Below are 22457 nucleotides of genomic sequence, written 5' to 3' on the forward strand. Positions count from 1 at the left end.
TAATATGAATATGGTCATTTATGGCAAGATCTATAAAGCCAATTTTTCATTACGGTCATACGCTATTCAATGTCCTCCTCCTCTATCTCAACCATTCAGTACCATACAATAATGTACTGTACCATATCATCATATTACCATTATTGCATTTCTGAATTATAACATCTTTGAGCTTCTTTATAGCCGTGTTTAACTACAGTGCAGTAATATTGTGCAATGTTACGTCATGTTATTATTACGGTCTTTGTTAACATGGGGAAAGAGTGAAGGTCTTGCGTAAGCCTTTCCTCTATATGTTTAATGAGGAGGGCCATTGGGTTCAGCCTTCAGCAGGTTATGCAATACAGAGGCAATTATAGTGCACATACACACACTCAAGCACACACACATGCACAGACACACACACATGCACAGACACACGCTCAGCGAGTCCTACTAGTTACTGCCCTATTAGATTTGACCTGAAAACAGAGAGAGAGAGAGAGAGACCGAGATAGAGAGAGGGATAGAGAGACAGAGAGAGTTCATCTGCCTTTGGGCTAAAGAGCAGGAACACAGACCTCACCAAAGAAATTGGAAATACAGACAAAAATAAACAAGGAAATCATCTCGGAATAGAAAAATGTCTTTCTGTATGCTAACTATATCCCCCCACAAGAATCCCCATACTTCAATGAAGACAGCTTCTTCATCCTAGAAGGGGAGATCAATCATTTCCAGACCTAGGGACATGTACTAGTCTGTTGCAACCTAAACGCCAGAACCTGACACCCTTAGCATACAGGGGGACACACCTACCTGGAGGTGACAGCAATACAATCCCCAATATGCCCCCCTAGGCACAACAACAACAAAAAGCAGCTCTATCGCACGCTGGGTCTGTACATAGTCAATGGTAGGCTTCGAGGGGACTGCTGTGGTGATACAGCTACAGCTCATCTCTTGCAGCAGTACTGTAGAATCCTTTATCAATGACCTCAACCCAGAGTCTCTCAGAGCCTTCACAGTCAGCCCACTGACACCCTTATCAGATCACAGCAAAATCACAGCCTACTTGAACAGAGCAATACTCAATCACGAGGTATAAAAGCTGAACAAACTGCATACTATTAAGAAATGCTGTAGATGGAAGGAAAGTAGTGTAGAAATCTACCACGAAACAATTAGCCAACAACAGATTCCTTTTAGACAACTTCCTTGACAAAATGTTTCACTGCAATAGCGAAGGTGGAAACTTGGCTGTAGGAAGCCTAATCAGTATATTTGACCTCTCTGCTTCCCTTATCAAATCTAAACATTTCAATCAGACAACCTAAGAAAATTAATAACAATGAAAAAGGGTTTGATGAAGAATGCAAAAAACTAAGGAGGAAATTGAGAAACCTATTCAACCAAAAACACAGAGACAGAGAACCTGAGCCTATGCCTTCACTATGGTGAAACACAAAGAGTACAGAAATAAACTAAGGAAAAACAAAGAACAGCAAGTCAGAAATCAGCTCAATGTAATTGAAGAATCCATAGATTCTAACCACTTCTGGGAATATTGGAACACACTAAACAACAACATGAAGAGCTATCAATCCAAAATGGAGATGTATGGATCAACCACTTCTCCAATCTTTTTGACCCCATAACAAAGAAGAAACAGCGAAAACATATACACTACTGTTCAAAAGTTTGGGGTCACGTAGAAATGTCCTTGTTTTTGAAAGAAAAGCACACTCCACACTGCCCTTTCCCACCTGGACAAAAGGAACACCTATCTAAGAATGCTATCCATTGACTATAGCTCACCATAGTGCCCTCAAAGCTCATCAATAAGCTAAGGACCCTGGGACTAAACACCTGCCTCTGCAACTGGATCCTGGACTTCCTGCCGGGCTGCCTCCAGGTGGTAAGAGTAAGTAACAACAAATCCGCCACGCTGATCCTCAACAAAGGGGCCCCTCAGAGGTGCGTCCCCTCCTGTACTCCCTGTTCACTCATGACTGCACAGCCAGGTACGACTCCAGCACCATCATTAAATTTGCCGATGACACAACAGTGGTAGGCCTGATCACCGCCAAACGATGAGACAGCCTATAGGGAGGAGGTCAGAGACCTGGCCGTGTGGTGCGATCTGCATTTTCTAACCCAGAGAGGCTAAGAGCTTTCCACACATGGATTGTGCAACATTTGCCTCTTATTCTTTTCAACACTCTTCAAGCTCTGTCAAATTGGTTGTTGATCATTGCTAGACAACCATTTTAAAGTCTTGAAATACATTTTCAAGTAGATTAAGCCAAAACTGTAACTCGGCAAGATGACGCCGATAGAGGTGGCAGCTTCGCTTCAAGTCCATAGGAAACTGTGCAGTATTTTGTTTTTTTTATATATTACTTCTTATATTGTTAGCCCAGAAAGCCTTAAGTGTTATTACATACAGCTGGGAAGAACTATTGGGTATTAGTGAGACGTCAACTTACCAGCACATCCAGCACTACGACCAGGAATACAACTTTCCCAAAGCAGATCCTTTGTCTGCACCTCCCAGGGCATTTGAACTGATTCCAGAGGCTGACCCAAAACAACACTGTCGGAGGAGAGGGTTCCGGAGTGGTCTTCTAGTGAGGCTCCGGATGCGCGCACATCACCCACCGCTTCCGAGTATATTACACACTAATGTCCAGTCCCAAGTTAACAAAGTCGACGAAATTAGGGCAAGAGTTGCTTTCCAAAGAGATTGGGATTGTAACATACTCTGTTTCACGGAGCCATTGCTAGCTGGGGACATGCTGTACACCCAACGGGATTTTAAGTGCATCGCGTCGACAGGAACAAACATCTCTCTGGTAATAAGAAGGGCGGGGGTGTATGTTTCATGATTAACGGCTCATGATGTAATTGTAACAACATACAAGAACTCAAGTCCCTTTGTTCACCTGACCTAGAATTCCTCAAAATCAAATGCCGACCGTATTATCTCCCAAGAGAACTCTCCTCTGTTATTGTCACAGCTGCGTATATCCCCCTGCAAGCGGATAACAAGACGGTAATCAAGGAACATCACTAGTCTTTATGCAAACTGGAAACCATACATCCCGAGGCTGCATTTAATGTAGCTGGGGATTTTAACAAAGCTAATCTGAGAACAAGGCTACCTAAATTCTGTCAGTATATCGATTGCTGTCCCCGAGCAAGTAACACACTCAACCACTGCTACTCTAACTTCTGTGATGCATACAAGGCCCTCCTCCGCCCTCCTTTTGGCAAATCTGACCATGACTCCATCTTGTTGCTCCCCTCCTATTGGCAGAAACTAATACAGGAAGTGCCGTGCTTAGGTCTATCCAACCAATCGGATTCCATACTTCAAGATTGCTTTGATCATGTGGACTGGGATATGTTCAGGGTAGCCTCACACAATAACATTGATGTATACGCTGACTCGGTGAGCGAGTTTATAAGGCAGTGTATAGGAGATGTTGTACCCACTGTGACTATTAAAACCTTCCCTAACCAGAAACCGTGGATTGATGGCAGCATTCGCTCAAAACTGAAAGCACTTACCGCCACATTTAATTAGGGCAAGTTGACTGGAAATATGGTCGAATACAAACAGTGTAGTTATTCCCTCCGTAAGGCAATCAAACAAGCAAAGCATCAGTATAGAGACAAAGTGGAGTCGCAATTCAATGGCTCAAACATGAACGTATGTGGCAGGGTCTACAGACAATCACGGATTACAAAAAGAAAACCAACCCTGTCGCAGATATCGATGTCTTGCTCAAAGACAAATTAAACAACTTCTTTGAGCGCTTTGAGGAAAACACAGTGCCACCAACAAGGCCCGCTACCAAAGACTGGGCTCTCCTTCTCCGTGGCCGACTTGAGTAAAACATTGAAACGTGCTAACCCTCACAAGGCTTCCGGCCCAGATGGCATCCCTAGGTGCGTCCTCAGAGCATGCGCAGACCAACTGGCTGGTGTGTTTACGGACATATTCAATCCATCCCTATCCCAGTCTGCTGTCCCCACATGCTTCAAGATGGCCACCATTGTTCCTGTTCCCAAGAAAGCTAAGGTAACTGAATTAAATGACTATCGCCCCATAGCATTCACTTCTGTCATCATGAAGTGCTTTGAGAGACTAGTCAAGGATCTTATCACCTCCACCCTACCTGTCACCATAGACCCTCTCCAATTTGAATACCACCCCAATAGGTCCACAGACGATTCAATCGCCATCACACTGCACACTGCCCTATCCCATCTGGATAAGAGGAAAACCTTTTGTAAGAATGCTGTTCATTGACTACAGCTCAGCATTCAACACCATAGTACCCTCCAAACTCATCATTAAGCTTGAGACCCTGGGTCTCGACCCCACCCTGTGCATCTGCGGTCTGCACAACACATCACCGGGGGCAAACTACCTGCCATCCAGGACAACTACAACACCCGATGTCACAGGAAGGCAAAAAAGATCATCAAGGACAATAACCACCCGAGCCATTACCTGTTCACCCCGCTTCCATCCAGAAGGCGAGGTCAGTACAGGTGCATCAAAGCTGAGACCGAGAGATTGAAAAACAGCTTCTATCTCAAGGCCATCAGATTGTTAAACAGCCACCACGAGCACAGAGAGGCGGATGCCTACCTTCAGACTTGATATCATTGGCCACTTTAATAAATGGAACACTAGTCACTTTGATAATGTCATTTTAAGAATGTTTACACATCTCGCATTACTCATCTCATATGTATATACTGTATACTGTGTCCTTCACTATCTATTGCATCTTAGCCGCTCTGTCACTGCTAATCCATATATTTTATATTTATATATTCTCATCCCATTCCTTTACTAGATTGTGTGTATTAGATTTTGTTGTGGAATTTGTTAGATATTAGGTTTTGTTGTGGAATTTGTTAGATATTAGGTTTTGTTGTGGAATTTGTTAGATATTAGGTTTTGTTGTGGAATTTGTTAGATATTAGGTTTTGTTGTGGAATTTGTTAGATATTAGGTTTTGTTGTGGAATTTGTTAGATATTAGGTTTTGTTGTGGAATTTGTTAGATATTAGGTTTTGTTGTGGAATTTGTTAGATATTAGGTTTTGTTGTGGAATTTGTTAGATATTAGGTTTTGTTGTGGAATTTGTTAGATATTAGGTGTTGTTGTGGAATTTGTTAGATATTAGGTTTTGTTGTGGAATTTGTTAGATATTAGGTTTTGTTGTGGAATTTGTTAGATATTAGGTTTTGTTGTGGAATTTGTTAGATATTAGGTTTTGTTGTGGAATTTGTTAGATATTAGGTTTTGTTGTGGAATTTGTTAGATATTAGGTTTTGTTGTGGAATTTGTTAGATATTAGGTTTTGTTGTGGAATTTGTTAGATATTAGGTTTTGTTGTGGAATTTGTTAGATATTAGGTTTTGTTGTGGAATTTGTTAGATATTAGCTGCTGCACTGTCGGATCTAGAAGTATAAGCATTTCACTACACTCACAATAACATCTGCTAACCTTGCGTATGTGACCAATAAAATGTGATTTAATTTTGATTTGATTCACTATCTTCGTGGTAAGCAACTCCAGCGTAGATACTCCAGCATAGATTTGGCCTTGTGTTTTAGATTATTGTCCCGCTGAAAGTTGTATTCATCTCCCAGTCTTTGTGGTTGAATCTGTTTTTGGAAATTCACTGCTCAACTGAGGGTCCTCACAGATAATTAATTGTATTGTACAGAGATGAGGTAGTCATTCAAAAATCATGTTAAACACTATTATTGCACACAGGGTGTGTCCATGCAACCCATTATGGGAATTGTTAAGCACATTTTTACTCCAAGTTTGGGAAACGATGTTCTAGCTGAAGTTATGAAATCTAGCATAATTGTGAGAACACAATGTTTTATAGCAGAAGGGTGTGTGGTTTGTGAACCCTTAAAATGTCATGAGAAACATTTATGATGACACTATCTTACCACATACGGTACTTGTGTGTGTGTGTGTGTGTGTGTGTGTGTGTGTGTGTGTGTGTGTGTGTGTGTGTGTGTGTGTGTGTGTGTGTACATTTCCTCTTATCAGCTGGCAGTACAGGACAAACAAAGCTATTCCCAGAGGTCTATATTTAACAGTATGGTGGGAAGTGGCCTAATTTGGGAAAAATGTTTTCCAAACACACACTCTTTGCTTTTCCATCAGTCCTCTGCTCCTGTCTGCTGCTTCTCCAATCGGAACACCCAGCTTCCGACTAAGTGCGTCACAGACATGGACACAGCCTGCTTTCACCATTGGTGATTCCCACCTCCCTTAACCACCAATCAACATGTGTGTGGGGGGCCCATATTTAGAGTGTTCTGAGGAGGGATGCTTTGAGCTGTCTGTAATTTCTATTGATCATGACGGTGAACACAGCATCTATTTATATGTATTACCACGCTGATTGTGGTACTTTATTGGGGTCTGAATACCATACTGACTGTTTGGATAGGTTGTGGTTTAGATATGACTCATGAGTTAGGGGTATCACCCTCTTGTTTAATGTACCTTAATGAGTCACGAATAGTGTATGTCTGTATATGGTATGCTATACAGTACGTGTCATATGTTACGTTAGCCTCTTTGCTCCTGACGCTGAAGACTACATCCCGTATCCCCGAAAACATATTTACCAGGCCTCTGGTGTACCTGTTTCTGTCACCGAAGGAGAATCTATTATCTGGAATGCCTTACCAGTCGATACAGGTTATTAAATGAGATATACACATACATTCCTGTTTCTCTCCTTTTGGACAGAAACATACATACCCACAAACACACTACTCCGTAGTAGTTCCCATGTGAGGTTACCGTGTGATCTCAGATGCCCGAGCACCTTTAGGGAGATGCGGAGTGAATTTGGTAAACTCTGGAAAACATTTATTTTCACACATTTAATTACCCATACCAACTGGTAAGGCATTTCCTGATTATAGATATACCTTCGGTGATGGGAAATGTTTATTGGAAATAGATATACGGGAGGGCTGGTGAATATGTTTTTGGGGATACGGGATGCTATTTTCAGTGACAGGAGCCCAATGTGTACAGGTCTCCCGGAGCAACGAGGCTAATGTACCATATGACATGTACTGTATAGCATACACTCCGAGTGACTCGCTAAGGTGATGGTTATGCCACTTAGTTCTCCATACCTTGGTGAGTGTATGAGGTACGGTATGCTACACAGTATATGGTTTACCAGCCATTGTCCAGTACCTTGGTGAGGTCCAGGTACCTCCGAGGCTCGCGGCCTGCGGGGGTCAGGGTGGAAGTGGATGACATCCTGTTTAGGAGAAGTGCTGCTTTGGGCCCTCTCAGAGCCATCCTGGCCTGGCCCGGTACCAAAGACCCAGTCTGGGTCAGCTTGGACTGGAACAACTGCTGCACCAACACACTCTCACTGGCTGTACAGGGGAATCACAGAGAGAGAGAGAGGGAGGGAAGGGAGTGGAGAGGAAGGAAGGAGGGAGGAAGACAATTGGAGAGTGTTGATTGGAGGAGAGGATCAGCAGGAGCAGGAGAGGAGGAAGGAGAGAGAGAGAGCGAAAGAGAGAGAGAGAGAGAGAGAGAGAGAGAGAGGAGCAGACAGTAGACATGAGGGGATTAAGAGGAGAAGGATGGTTGGAAGGAAGGAAGGAAAGAGGAGAAGTGAGGGGGAGGCAATGTAGCAATAATAGCCATGTAAACAATCAGGTCCATAAGAGAGTAGGCTGAGCATGCTGCCAAAGAACACGTGAAGCAGCCCTGGAAAACAATGAGATCTTTGAGAGAGGCATGTGTGTGTGGGAGGGGAGTGTGTGTGGTGTGTGGTGGTGAGAGAGAGAGAGAGAGAGAGAGAGAGAGAGAGAGAGAGAGAGAGAGAGAGAGAGAGAGAGAGAGAGAGAGAGAGAAAAAGAGAGATCTTGAAAGGAAAAATAAACAAGAGTCCTAGACTGGTTGTAGGGAGTAATGACTGTGGGCTCCAGAGGTAATTGTCTCTTCATTTATGTAATCATAATCCCCCTCCAACCCCACCACCTGACTCCTGAGGCCCACAAGGCACTCTCCATACATACAGCTCAGCCCACCCTCAGCCCCCACCCCCACACACCCTTCAGTCTAAACTTACCTTTACCCTTTGGTATATAGGAAATGGATGGGAAGGAGGGGCTGAGATGTATCCACAGGAGGATGCTGAAGGGAGGACAGCTAATAATAATGGCTGCAATGGAGTACATGGAATGGTATCTAACACATAGAAACCATGTCTTTGATGTATTCGGTACCGTTCCATGTATTCCGTTCCAGCCGTTACTATGAGCCCGTCCTCCCCAATTAAGGTGCAACTGGCCGCCTGAAGTTAATATCATATTATCTGAGCTGGAAGTGTTTGTGGGTATGTATGTTTCTGTCCAAAAGGAGTGAAACAGGAAGGTGTGTGTGTGTATCATAATGTGTGTGCATGTGTATCTTTATGTGTGTACATTGTGCGTATGTGCACAAAGGAACAAAAGCAAGAGAGAGGGTCAAAGAGAGGTACAAAAAGCCAACTCTGAAGGGGTAGCCTGATTAGGCACATCATGTAAATTACAGCAAACCACAGTAATTAGCCCTAGAGACGCTAAGCTAGCTGCTCCTGGCTCTGACACAAAGTCTGCCTGTGTCCTGCTATGCTTGGCTCACAACTACACCAGCACACGTCTGGCCATGCTCAATAGACTATATACCCACTACTGCTGTGTTTGGGTCGTTCCAGACATGTTTTCCCATGGAAGAAGTGGTCAGAAAGTGACTTTTTGGACCTGAATGACAAAACCTTCAGGAGAAAGAGGTGCTCAAAGTGGATCCATTTTGCATCCCCCATCCTACCATGAGACATCCATGTCTTCATCACTGGAAGAGATAAAATGGTTGAGTTTGATATTATATTATCCTTACAAACAGAAGTGTCAAACTATTTAATTATTTATTGAAAAAAAGTATTCAATGTTTTACCTAAAAACATGTCAACTCAATGTTTTCTCATATGTTGTAGCTTAGACCCTACTTCACATTGTCTGAGGTGTGTGTGTTTTGCCTGTCATCGGTTGAGACACAGCATTCTTTTGAAATCAGGGTGAATGTCATTTCAATCATAGAAAGATCATTTTGTAATGAACTTATCCCTTCAGACCACTACACTTTAGCTGGTACACCATTGAAATTCAATTGAATTTATACATTTCAATTACTATCAGGAAGATGGCCACCAGTCCAATCACCATCGAATGACATCTTGAATTGGAATGTCTATTCTATTATTTATATCTATGATTTCAATAGGTTTCCTATGAAAGATTGACAGTTTCTTTTAAAACAATAGATATTTCCACTCACGTCACAACACAAACACCTCAGATGATGTGAAATAGGGTCTAAGCTACAGTTTATGCATGTTTAGTTAATATATTCTAAAGGTAAAGAAATTACAATTTTAATTTTAAAATGTTTTTTTTCCAAGAAATAATAAAACATTTTGACAACCCTGTTTGTAAGCTTTCAAATGATATTAAACTCAACTATTTATATTTTTCAGAGATGACGACATGACTGTCTCATGGTAGGGTGGGGTACGCAAAATGGTCAAGGTTTCTTAATATCAAAAGCGTGCAGTCAAAAATTGATCGAAATTAAATGGAACAACCCTTCTGTGTGTGTATATTTAGTGATACTTACACTTCAGAACCAGTAGCAGGTTTTGGGGGAGGGAGTCCTTGTTCTTCACCAGGGATCCTGTGAGGTCATAGGCCATCTACCAATCAGAGAACATATATACAACAACATGTTAAAGGTACACCTTTAAAATGTCAGATTCACTCACCTGGTCTACATTGTATGTGAGTGTGTTGCTGTGTGCGTGTGCGTGTGCGCGCGCGTGTGTCTGTGAGCGAACACCTACTCACTTGGCCTGCGTAGTGTTTCACAGTGAAGGCAGGACCCTGGTCTATGGGTGGGGGGTTTCCATTGCCGTCCTTGGTTGTCAGGGAGATGCCGTGTGTGGGTGTGTTGTCGAGGTGTGTCTGTAGTCTCTTGTAGAGCGTCTGTTCTGTAGGCCTCAGCGACTGACTCTCCTCATCCATCACAGACAGCAGACCTTGAGGCTTCTGGGAAGATGGAGGACAGGGGTCACAGACAGATATAGAATGCATAGAACCATGGTACACTGTGCCCTGACGCAGGGTAATCTGATCTTTGTACCTCAAAATCTATATAAGCACACTCAAAACCAAAGCCTTTTCTAGAATGAGATATGTGTTCTTTTTATAGGGGTTATCACAGTTCTTAAAGAGGCAGCGGTGCGGTGGAGACCACAGACAGCAAAACATTACCTGGAAGAAAAAGTCTAGAATGGCAGGCTGGTTGCCAGGTGACCGGAGCGTCTCCATGGCGACGGCCTCCTGTAGACACTCGGCCTGCTCCTGCTGGAACAGCACCTCGGAGACATACAGCCTCACACGCTCGTTGGTCATGTTCACACACAGCTGGGAACACACACACACAGAAGTTAACATGCAAGTAAATGGTGTGTGGCAAATTCACACGGGACTAAAATTACAGATGTGGTGCTTTGTGCTTGTACACATAATTACATTACCCGACCTCCCTCAGTAAAACTCATGCCGTCTGATAAGAGTTAAAGTAACATGTAAGCCTAATGTCCTAAACAATGGTTTCACCATAGGCCTAGGCTACTACGCAACGATGTATAGGCATATGCAATCACCACAAATGGCTCACCAGAACTTCCTGCACTGCTCACATGCCTATCTCAAACCCTCACGAATACTTTGGTTAAAAATGTAATAAAACAGTGAACTTTAAGAGTTGAGAAATAATAATAATACGACTAAAGGAGCAGTTTTATTTCCATTTTTGGACTTATAAATAATGTATATGTTCCCATTTATTCTTGAAGAATATAACTTAAAAATGCCTCTTGAGCTTCGTTTAACTTCCTTACCCAATCAGAACCCAAAATATAAGCTTGTTTTACTCCAACGTTTGTAAACAAAGTAAATGTAACCAAACACTATGTAGCATCAGAACATGGTGAAAAATATCATTTTGATATCATGGATTTGTTGCATCCATAGCTCTGTCTATGAATCTGAGGGTGGTTACATTTCTCTAGCCCCATCCCTCAGGTTTTACTGAAATAGGGGTGGGAAGAATGCTTTGTTATTGTACTACTGATTGCCACTTTAAAGCTCTGCCTCCTCTCCATGATATGGAGCCCCCAATCCAGAGCCAAGAGCCGGCTATATGTCTATAGCTTACTGTAGCTACTGTACTGCTATAATAAAATGTGCCATTGTTTACTTAGAAGTTTAATAACAGGGCTTAGCTACAGGTAACTGCCAAAATAAAGGAAACACCAACATAAAGGGTCTTAATAGGGTGTTGAGCCAGAACAGCTTCAATGCACCTCAGCATAGATTCTACAAGTGTCTGAAACTCTATTGGAGGGATGTGACACCATTCTTCCATGAGAAATTACATCATTTGGTGTTTTGTTGATGGGTGGTGGAAAACACTATCTCAGGCAACGCTCCCAAATCTCCCATAAGTGTTCAATTGAGTTGAGATCTGGTGGCTGAGATGGCCATGGCATTAGGTTTACATTGTTTTCATGCTCATCAAACCATTCAGTGACCAATCCTGCCCTGTGGATGGGGGCATAATCCTCCTACGTGGGCATGGCCATAGTAGCCAAAATAATGGCCTGCCCAGCATTTTTATACATAACTCTAAGCATGATGGGATGTTAATTGCTGAATTAACTCAGGAACCACACCTGTGTTGAAGCACCTGCTTTCAATATACTTTGTATTCCACATTTATTCACGTGTTTTCATTATTTTGGCAGCTACTTGTATATTGCACAATGGGCATTAAGGGTTCAATGCAAATATCTCTTGATTTTCATAGTTAATTTGCTTAATATTGGGATGGGAGAGCTGTCACTCCCCTTACTTTAAGCAATCACAAATCAAAGTGCCAAATATTTCTGTCCAGTCCATGAAGTTGCAGCTCGTGTCGTTACCATGCCAATGTTAATGGTGGCACCCAGTCCCAAATAAGCATTGGATCCAAAATCAAAATATTCAAAGTTATGCAAAGATGCTATTTTTATATGACAATCACCCAGAACATGTATTTAAGGTTTGTTTAGATTGTAAAATACTTCCATTCCCCTTTAACATGTATTGGATATCACAATGACATGTAAGAAACATCAGAAATAATTAAATTGTGGGATATTTAATTTACATTTGATTTAGTCTTTGAACTTGAATTGTATTTTAGACTAATTATACGTCTATGACAGCGTCAGTCAGTCAGTCTCAGCAGGTGTTGATGTCTGTAAAGCATGAGCTCATTAAGGAAATGCTGAGCAGGTACAATACAGCTCTGACGAACAAACTCTAACAAGCCCAGGCCGCATTAATGACCCTGATCTGTGTGTGCATCGTGTGTGTGTGTGTGCTATGCGCACACTAAATTATCATGCTTGTTTTGTTGACACCTGCCCCTCCCCTATCTCTCCAGAGTGTAATGTGTAATCCAGTGATTAGTTGTCTTCAATAACAGACAGGGTCTCCTCAAACATGGACCTGAACACTGGAACACAGGAAACACACTGGGGGAAGGAGGGATGAGGGAGGAATGGGGCTGAAGGGGTCGAATGGGGGCGGAGGGGGAGGATGGAGGACGAGGGATGTTTAATCCCCAATAAATGTCTACCAGTCTCTTTCTTTCATCCACTTTTACCCATCTCTCTCTCCTATACCTCTCTCCATCTCTCTCTCTCTCTCTTTCTAAGATTCCCTTGTCAGGTTAGATCTGTGAATCCCCCTCTTCCGCTCGGATTAAAGAACATCCTGAGAGGAAAGCAATTGACATCTTACCACTTCCAACACACACACACACACACACACACATGGTTTGATCAGGGGTGGTCCCAAGGGGAGTGTGGGAAAGCCGAGGGCAGCATGGGTAAGCACTTATTTCCTTGAACACCTCCAATGTTCCGCTCGGATTAAAGAACATCCTGAGAGAAAAACAATTGACATCTTACCACTTCCAACACACACACACACACACACACACACACACACACACACACACACACACACACACACACACACACACACACACACACACACACACACACACACACACACACACACAGACACACACACACACACACACACAGATATAGAGACTTCCAGCTAAACTCTCTGATCCTTGTTCACACAGGGGAGAAGTCCATAAGATCTAGAGACCACAATATTTATGAATGAAAGAACAGAGGGAGAGAGAGATGGCTGAAAGAAAGACACAGAGTCAAAGGTATTGTGTCTGCTTTTTTATCCATAGCAACTTTCAGTCATCAAACCTACTATCCTGGATTTTGCATGAACCATGCTCTACTAACTGAGCTACAGAGGACCATAAAATAAACACTGCCCCGTGGTCCTGGTCTCAAAGGGTTAACCTAGACCTGTTATATAGTTAGAAGGTTGATACCTCTAAAACCTTCTCCACAGCCAGAAAAGATGACCGTAGCTCAGTCTGGCCTTGATGTTCGAACTATGTCTATGACTTGAGAATAACTCAGGCATACTAGAGCCATAGAACAAGACTCAATACAACTGGAAGGAGTGGAAACACACATATAATATGGGGTGGGGAGATCCATAATGTGGGTGTTGTACCTGCTCAAATCCATTCCTCTGGAATTCCTCAAATCCAAAGATGTCCAGGATTCCAATCTCAAGAGCAGGGTCTCTTTGGGAGAGGTGTGGAGGAGGGGAACGATCAGAGAAGGAATTCACAAACAGTGTGACAGCTCCTCAGAGGCCATGTTGGTGTGTGTCCCTGTTCGTGTCTATGTTTGATTTGGAGTGGCGTGGCTAGAATGAATGGAAAAGTGTGTGTGTTCGCTGAAGTATATACAGTGCATTCAGAAACTATTCAGACCCCTTGAAGTCTTCCACATTTTGTCATGATACAGCCTTATTCTAAAATGGATGAAATAGTTTTTTCCCTCATCAATCTACACACAATATCTCATAATGACTAAGCAAAAACAGTTTTTTTTAAATTTTTTAAAAATATATTTAAAAAACTAAAAACTGATATCGAATTTACATAAGTATTCAGACCCTTTACTCAGTACATTGTTGAAGCACCTTTGGCGGCGATTACAGCCTTGAGTCTTCTTAGATATGACGCTACAAGCTTGGCACACCTGTATTTGAGTAGTTTCTCTCATTCTCGCACAGCTATTATCAGGTCTCTCCAGAGATGTTTGATCGGGTTCGAGTCTGGGCTCTGGCCGGGCCATTGAAGGACATTCAGAGACTTGTCCCGAAGCCATTCCTGCGTTGTCTTGGCTGTGGGTCGTTGTCCTGTTGGTAGGAGAAGCTTCGCCCCAAGTCTGAGGTCCTGAGTTCTCTGGAGCAGGTTTTCATCAAATATCTCTTTGTACTTTGCTCTGTTCATCTTTCCCTCGATCCTGACTAGTCCCCCGCTAAAAAACAATCCCCACAGCATGATGCTTCCACCACCATGCTTCACCGCCAGGTTTCCTCCAGACGTGAAGCTTGACATTCAGGCAAAAGCGTTCAATCTTGGTTTCATCAGACCAGAGAATCTTGTTTCTCATGGTCTGAGAGTTTTAGCAAATTCCAAGTGAGCTGTCATGTGCCTTTTACTGAGGAGTGGCTTCCATCTAGACACTCTACCATAAAGGCTTGATTGGTGGTGCTGCAGAGATGGTTTTCCTTCTGGAAGGTTCCCCCATCCCCACAGAGAAACTCTGGAGCTCTTTCAGAGTGACCATCGGGTTATTGTTCACCTCCCTGACCAAGGCCCTCCTCCCCTGATTGCTCAGTATGGCTGGGCTGCCAGCTATAGGAAGAATCTTCGTGGCGCCAAACATCTTCCATTTAAGAATGATGAAGGCAACTGGCACCCTTCTCCAGATCTGTGCCTCGACACAATCCTGTCTCGGGGCTCTACGGACAATTCCTTCGACATGGTTTTTTTCTCTGACATTCACTGTCAACTGTGGGACCTTATATAGACAGGTGTGTGGCTTTCCAAGTCATGTCCAATCAATTGAATTTACCACAGGTGGACTCCAATCAAGTTGTAGAAACATCTCAAGGATGATCAATGGAAACAAGATGCACCTGAGCTCAATTTTGAGTCTCATACTGTAGCAAAGGTTCTGAACACTTCTGTAAATAAGGTATTTCTGTTTTTGAGTTTAAATAAATTTGCCAAAATGTCAAAATAATTGTTTTTGCTTTGTCATTATGGGGTATTGTGTGTAGATGGATGAGGAAATAGTTTTATTTAATCCATTTTAGAATAAGTTGTCTGAATACTTTCCGAAGGCACTGCATATTAATTATTGCATATTTTGGTGTGTGTGTGCATGCATGCGTGTGTGAGAGAGAGAGTGAGAGGGTCAATGCAAAAAAACACATTCCAGTAGATAATAGTGCTTATCAAACATGACGATAAGGCTGAAAAATATCAACACACCAAGACCAAGGATTCACTGGCCTCCACCTCTACGCTGTGTCTGTGTGTGTGTGGTCTCTAAGTCAACTTTGCGTGTGTTAGTACATCAAATGCAAACTATTCCAACTCTCCAGTGTAAACGATATGTTATGAGTGATAGTATCAGTGTTGTGTTTCTGACAGGCTTGCATGTGCTATTGTTGAGTCTGTGAGGATGGACATATGACAGAAGGTTTTTAATGGGTATCTGTGCTGGCTGCCAATTAATTCCTTGTAGTGTTTACAATTAAAAATGTACATGCCTGTGATACACATGCACAGAGACGCGCGCACGCACACACACACACACACGTTGCCCTACCCCATGTTGTCGTCCTGTCCCTGTAGGTAGTAGTTGCTGTTGTTGACCAGGTAGCTGAAGAGGCGTCCGTACAGGGCTTTAGCCAGCTGGTCTCTGTAGTGCTGTGACATCTCCACCGTGTGACGCCGTGTGATGACATCACCTGAAGGAAGCAAGAGGGTAAATGCCATGGTGACCTGGGTCTGACATCCAAACGGTTACCATAGAAATAATATTTTCATCTTACAGATGGGAAGTATGTTTGTATTGTGAAGTCAGTAAATGTTTGGGAAAAAGACGAGGACAGAGGGTGAGTGATTACCTTTGAAGTATTGCACATCTGAGGTGAGGGCAGAACTAAGGTCATCAGAACACACCTGTAGCATTCCAGATACTGGAGAGAGAGAAAAGGGGGGGAGAGAGTAAGAGAGAGAGAGAAAAGGGGGAAAGAGTAAGAGAGAGAGAGAAAAGGGGGAAAAGAGTAAGAGAGAGAGAGAAAGGGGGGAGTAAGAGAGAGAGAGAGAAAAGGGGGGAGGAGTAAGAGAGAGAGAGAAAAGGGGGGGGGGAAAGAGTAAGAGAGAGAGAGAAAAGAGAAAGTGAATAAGTAAAGTGATAGAAGAACATAAAACAGAGACAGGGAGAGGGTGGAAAGTCTAAAGTTCAAGCCTAAACTTCAGTCACTGACAGAGAGACAAAAACAGTTTAAAATATGACGTGTCACACTCTGACTAGTACTGATGGTGCTCGGGAAAAAACAAGGTCAAATCATAACGTCAGTGATCTTCAGGTCGGAAAGTCGGAGCTCTAGAATGATTCCAGAGTTTCCGACATGGAATTCCAAGTTGGATGACCTTTAAAAAAAAAATCCCAGTCGGAGCTTGTTTGTTTCAGAGTTCCCAGTTGTCTCAAACACTTTGAAGTCGGAAGTGGGAGATTTTGGTGGTCCCAGTTGTTTCCCAGTTGTCTCGCTCCAGCCTACATAATTCATTCTGACATCACTCAGCCGACATGACGAGTCGATCTCCGCTAAAACTCATCAGCGCTTATATGCTGGCAGCGCTTAGTCATCCCTGACTCAGGGCATATGAACGAGCACAAAAACAGTGTGACAGGAACTCAGAATCCCAATGACCTCACGTCTCCTTGAGAGGGCCCTGTTTTGGTGTGGGAGATGACATAATTTGTCTACCCTCTGTGAGGTCAGGGTGTAGTAGTGTATGTGTGTAGTGTAGTTGTGTCTTGTAATGTAGGGAGTAATGGGTTCTCTTCTCACAATGGCAAAAGCATGACAGGGAACAGGGGCTCACCAAACAGGTGACTATAGCAGACTGGCGGAAACACCAACAGCAAGTACATTACAGAATGGGAGAGAGTCTGTGTGTGTGAGAGAGAGAGAGAAACAAAGAGAGTAAAATAGGTCCTCAGGGACAATCCAGAGACACTATTTGCTGACTGCTACAAAGAGGGGAACGTAAGCAACTTAATTTCCCACAAAGCCATCCCTTGGCATGGCACAGTGCTATAAGAGCACACTACCCCTATGTCAAGAAAGAGGGTATTGGCCCATGGTGGAATCTCAGAATAGTAGACATTGAGGAAATTGAAACAACCTTTGTCAACATGTAGAAGTCTGGTGCAGGGCATCCTCATACAGTTGCAGCAGGACTTTTACGGGATCAGAGAGAAAGCACAGCAGGAAAAGCTCTCTCTCTCTCTGTGACGACTCCCCCGTCCTGAGTGAGTCTGATCACACCTCTTCAAACTGTCCCGCAGACGAGGATAGTCAACCCCCATCACTGAACACAACAAGGCCCCACAACTGCACTGCTCATCCATCATTGATAGGATAAATTGACTGAGCTGGAGAGAGACATGGTTGAGCTTAGAGAGCTAGTCCACACAATCCAGACAGAACAAACTCAAAAAATAGACCAGCACAACAACATCCCTCCCAACAAGACCCGGAGGGCAGAAGGTGGAGCTGTCTGGGAGAGCTGTCTGCTCTACGGACTGAGGTGAGAGAACTTAGAGGCACACTGAAGGAGGAGGTGAGAAAGCTGAGGTGTGACAGAGTGTAGGACACTCCCCCAGAGGAGCCAGTAGAACAGCCCACTTCAGACCCGGACCACAACCTCAACACCACAATGGGACAGACAACAACAGGACCCACCAACTCAACAGACCCCACCCCTTCCTAACAACCTCCCTGTCAGCTCCCCTGATAGCCCTTTTCACACGGGCACAAATGACCTGAGGGCCCAGCAGGTAAAGTGGCCACAGCACTCAAGGGAGTGATTGAAAAAGCTTATTCCACTTTCCCCAATGCACAAGTCTCCACCCTGCTACCACGAAAAGACTTTCACCCTGCCACCATACAGCAGGTGAATGCGAGTATTTCACGAGACTGTGCCTCAAAACCTAATGTATACCTGGCCCACCACTCCGTCCTGGACTTGAACAGCCTTTACGACCATGCAATCCCAACTATTGCCAGGACCCTGAAGGACGTCACCCTCAACCGTAGCCCCAGCACGTCACACAGGATCAACAGAGCAACGGACAACAGACCTGCAAGACCCCCTCCTGAACGACCTGCACCGAGAGATCCCATGCCAAGAAGACCTACACCCAGAGCACAGAATCACCAGCCACACTCCAACCAGCTAAGACCACCCTAGGCCAACCCTGGCCACACCCTATATTGTCCCCCCATATCAGAACTATGCCCCTTCTGCCCACCCCATTCCCCCCACCCCTGCGGCAAGGACCTCAACATGACAGGACAGGACATATGACCAGACAGTGAGCAAAGCAACAGGCCCAACCCCCCCATTACACCCGCCCAAGCCCCATCCTGAGGTATGTATTAGATGTGCAACATGCTCTGCTCACACCTACTGTGCCTAAACCACACAAAAACAACACTAGACACTGTGAAATGCAAAGCTTTTACTATCTCTTCCTCGAATATAACAGGTCTGAGGTCATCTGCCGTTGGCCTAAAGAGCAGGAAACCAGACTTCATCAAAGAAATTAGAAATACTTACATTGTCATCCTACAAGAAACATGGTATAAAGGAGATGGACCCACTGGTTTCCCTCTAGGTTACAGAGAGCTGGGAGTCCCATCCACCAAACTACCAGGTGTGAAACAGGGAAGAAACTCAGGGGGTATGCTAATTTGGTATAGAGCAGCCTTAACCCACTCTATAAAATGAGTCAAAACAGGAACATTTTACATCTGGTTAGAAATGAATAAGGAAATGATCTCAACAGAGAAACATTTCCTCATGTGTGCTACCTATATCCTCCCCAATAGAATCCCATACTTTAACGATGACAGCCTCTCCATCCTAGAGGGGAGATCAACAATTTCCAGGCCCAGTGACATGTACTAATCTGTGGCGACCTAAATGCCAGAACTGGACAAGAACCTGACATCCTCAGCACACAGGCGGACAAACACCCACCTGGAGGAGACAGCTTTCCCTCCCCCATAAGCCAAGGCTAGCTTTTTCAAGCAGAAATTTGCTTCCTGCAACACTAACTCTAAAAAGTTCTGGGACACTGTAAAGTCCATGGAGAATAAGAACACCTCCTCCCAGCTGCCCACTGCACTGAAGATAGGAAACACTGTCACCACTGATAAATCCACCATAATTGAGAATTTCAATAAGCATTTTTCTACGGCTGGCCATGCTTTCCACCTGGCAACTCCTACCCCGGTCAACAGCACTGCACCCCCAACAGCAACTCGCCCAAGCCTTCCCCATTTCTCCTTCTCTCAAATCCATTCAGCTGAAGTTCTGAAAGAGCTGAAAAATCTGGACCCCTACAAATCAGCCGGGCTAGACAATCTGGACCCTTTCTTTCTAAAATTATCTGCCGAAATTGTTGCCACCCCTATTACTAGCCTGTTCAACCTCTCTTTCGTGTCATCTGAGATTCCCAAAGATTGGAAAGCAGCTGCGGTCATCCCTCTCTTCAAAGGGGGGGACACTCTTGACCCAAACTGCTACAGACCTATATCTATCCTACCATGCCTTTCTAAGGTCTTCGAAAGCCAGGTCAACAAACAGATTACCGACCATTTCGAATCTCACCATACCTTCTCTGCTATGCAATCTGGTTTCAGAGCTGGTCATGGGTGCACCTCAGCCACGCTCAAGGTCCTAAACGATATCTTAACCGCCATCGATAAGAAACATTACTGTGCAGCCGTATTCATTGATCTGGCCAAGGCTTTCGACTCTGTCAACCACCACATCCTCATCGGCAGACTCGACAGCCTTGGTTTCTCAAATGATTGCCTCGCCTGGTTCACCAACTACTTCTCTGATAGAGTTCAGTGTGTCAAATCGGAGGGTCTGCTGTCCGGACCTCTGGCAGTCTCTATGGGGTGCCACAGGGTTCAATTCTTGGACCGACTCTCTTCTCTGTATACATCAATGAGGTCGCTCTTGCTGCTGGTGAGTCTCTGATCCACCTCTACGCAGACGACACCATTCTGTATACTTCCGGCCCTTCTTTGGACACTGTGTTAACAACCCTCCAGGCAAGCTTCAATGCCATACAACTCTCCTTCCGTGGCCTCCAATTGCTCTTAAATACAAGTAAAACTAAATGCATGCTCTTCAACCGATCGCTACCTGCACCTACCCGCCTGTCCAACATCACTACTCTGGACGGCTCTGACTTAGAATACGTGGACAACTACAAATACTTAGGTGTCTGGTTAGACTGTAAACTCTCCTTCCAGACCCATATCAAACATCTCCAATCCAAAGTTAAATCTAGAATTGGCTTCCTATTTCGCAACAAAGCATCCTTCACTCATGCTGCCAAACATACCCTTGTAAAATTGACCATCCTACCAATCCTCGACTTTGGCGATGTCATTTACAAAATAGCCTCCAATACCCTACTCAACAAATTGGATGCAGTCTATCACAGTGCTATCCGTTTTGTCACCAAAGCCCCATATACTACCCACCATTGCGACCTGTACGCTCTCGTTGGCTGGCCCTCGCTTCATACTCGTCGCCAAACCCACTGGCTCCATGTCATCTACAAGACCCTGCTAGGTAAAGTCCCCCTTATCTCAGCTCGCTGGTCACCATAGCATCTCCCACCTGTAGCACACGCTCCAGCAGGTATATCTCTAGTCACCCCCAAAACCAATTCTTTCTTTGGCCGCCTCCTTCCAGTTCTCTGCTGCCAATGACTGGAACGAACTACAAAAATCTCTTAAATTGGAAACACTTATCTCCCTCACTAGCTTTAAGCACCAACTGTCAGAGCATCTTACAGATTACTGCACCTGTACATAGCCCACCTATAATTTAGCCCAAACAACTACCTCTTTCCGAACTGTATTTAATTTATTTATTTATTTTGCTCCTTTGCACCCCATTATTTTTATTTCTACTTTGCACATTCTTCCATTGCAAAACTACCATTCCAGTGTTTTACTTGCTATATTGTATTTACTTTGCCACCATGGCCTTTTTTGCCTTTACCTCCCTTCTCACCTAATTTGCTCACATTGTATATAGACTTGTTTTTTTGTTGTTTTTTTTTTACTGTATTATTGACTGTATGTTTGTTTTACTCCATGTGTAACTCTGTGTCGTTGTATGTGTCGAACTGCTTTGCTTTATCTTGGCCAGGTCGCAATTGTAAATGAGAACTTGTTCTCAACTTGCTTACCTGGTTAAATAAAGGTGAAATAAAAATAAAAATAAAAATATGACCGCCTAGACAAAATTATGACAACATAACCAACGAAAGCGGTTCACAACTCACGCAGCTCTGTCGGGCGCTGGGTATGTACATAGTCAATGGTAGGCTTCGAGGGGACTCCTACGGTAGGTACACCTATAGCTCATCTCTTGGTAGAAGAAATGTAGACTACTTTATCACTGACCTCAACCCAGAGTCTCTTAGAGCATTTACAGTCAGTTCACTGACACCCCTACAAAATAACATTCTACTTGAACAGAGCTATACTCAATCATGAGGCATAAAAACTGAACGAACTGAATAATATTAAGAAATGCTATAGATGGAAGAAAAGTGTGGAAATCTTCCAAAAATCTATTAGGCCACAACAAATTCAATCCCTTCATACTCAATTTCCTGGACAAAATGTTTCACTGTAATAGTGAAGGTGTAAACTTGGCAGTAGAAAACCTAAACAGTATATTTGACCTCTCCGCTTCCCTATCAAATCTCAAAATTTCAAGAAGACAACCTAAGAAAATGAACAACAATGACAAATGATTTGATAAAGAATAAAAACCTAAGCAAGAAATTGAGAAACCTATCAAACCAAAAACATAGACCCAGAAAACCTAAGTCTATGCCTTCACTATGGTGAATCACCAAAACAATACAGAAATAACCCATGTAAAAAGAAGGAACAGCACGTCAGAAATCCACTCAATATAATGAAAGAATCCATAGAATTGAATCTCTTCTTTGAAAATTGGAAAACTCAAAACAAACAACAATACGAAGAGTTATCTATC

The 22457-nt window shown here is 43.5% G+C and overlaps 1 protein-coding gene across 1 annotated transcript in view; it reads right to left on the reverse strand.

Moving 5' to 3' along the window:
• The window catches only part of LOC115127314 (unconventional myosin-XVI), a 219411-nt gene that overhangs the window by 65509 nt on the left and 131445 nt on the right, over nucleotides 1-22457 (reverse strand). Inside the window, 7 exon segments of the mRNA XM_065017523.1 lie at nucleotides 7248-7435; nucleotides 9726-9801; nucleotides 9953-10153; nucleotides 10379-10531; nucleotides 13769-13841; nucleotides 15949-16090; nucleotides 16250-16321. Coding sequence (XP_064873595.1) covers nucleotides 7248-7435; nucleotides 9726-9801; nucleotides 9953-10153; nucleotides 10379-10531; nucleotides 13769-13841; nucleotides 15949-16090; nucleotides 16250-16321 — 905 coding nt within the window.

Source organism: Oncorhynchus nerka, linkage group LG1 (assembly GCF_034236695.1).
Source record: "Oncorhynchus nerka isolate Pitt River linkage group LG1, Oner_Uvic_2.0, whole genome shotgun sequence".
In the NCBI taxonomy this organism is placed as follows: domain Eukaryota; kingdom Metazoa; phylum Chordata; class Actinopteri; order Salmoniformes; family Salmonidae; genus Oncorhynchus; species Oncorhynchus nerka.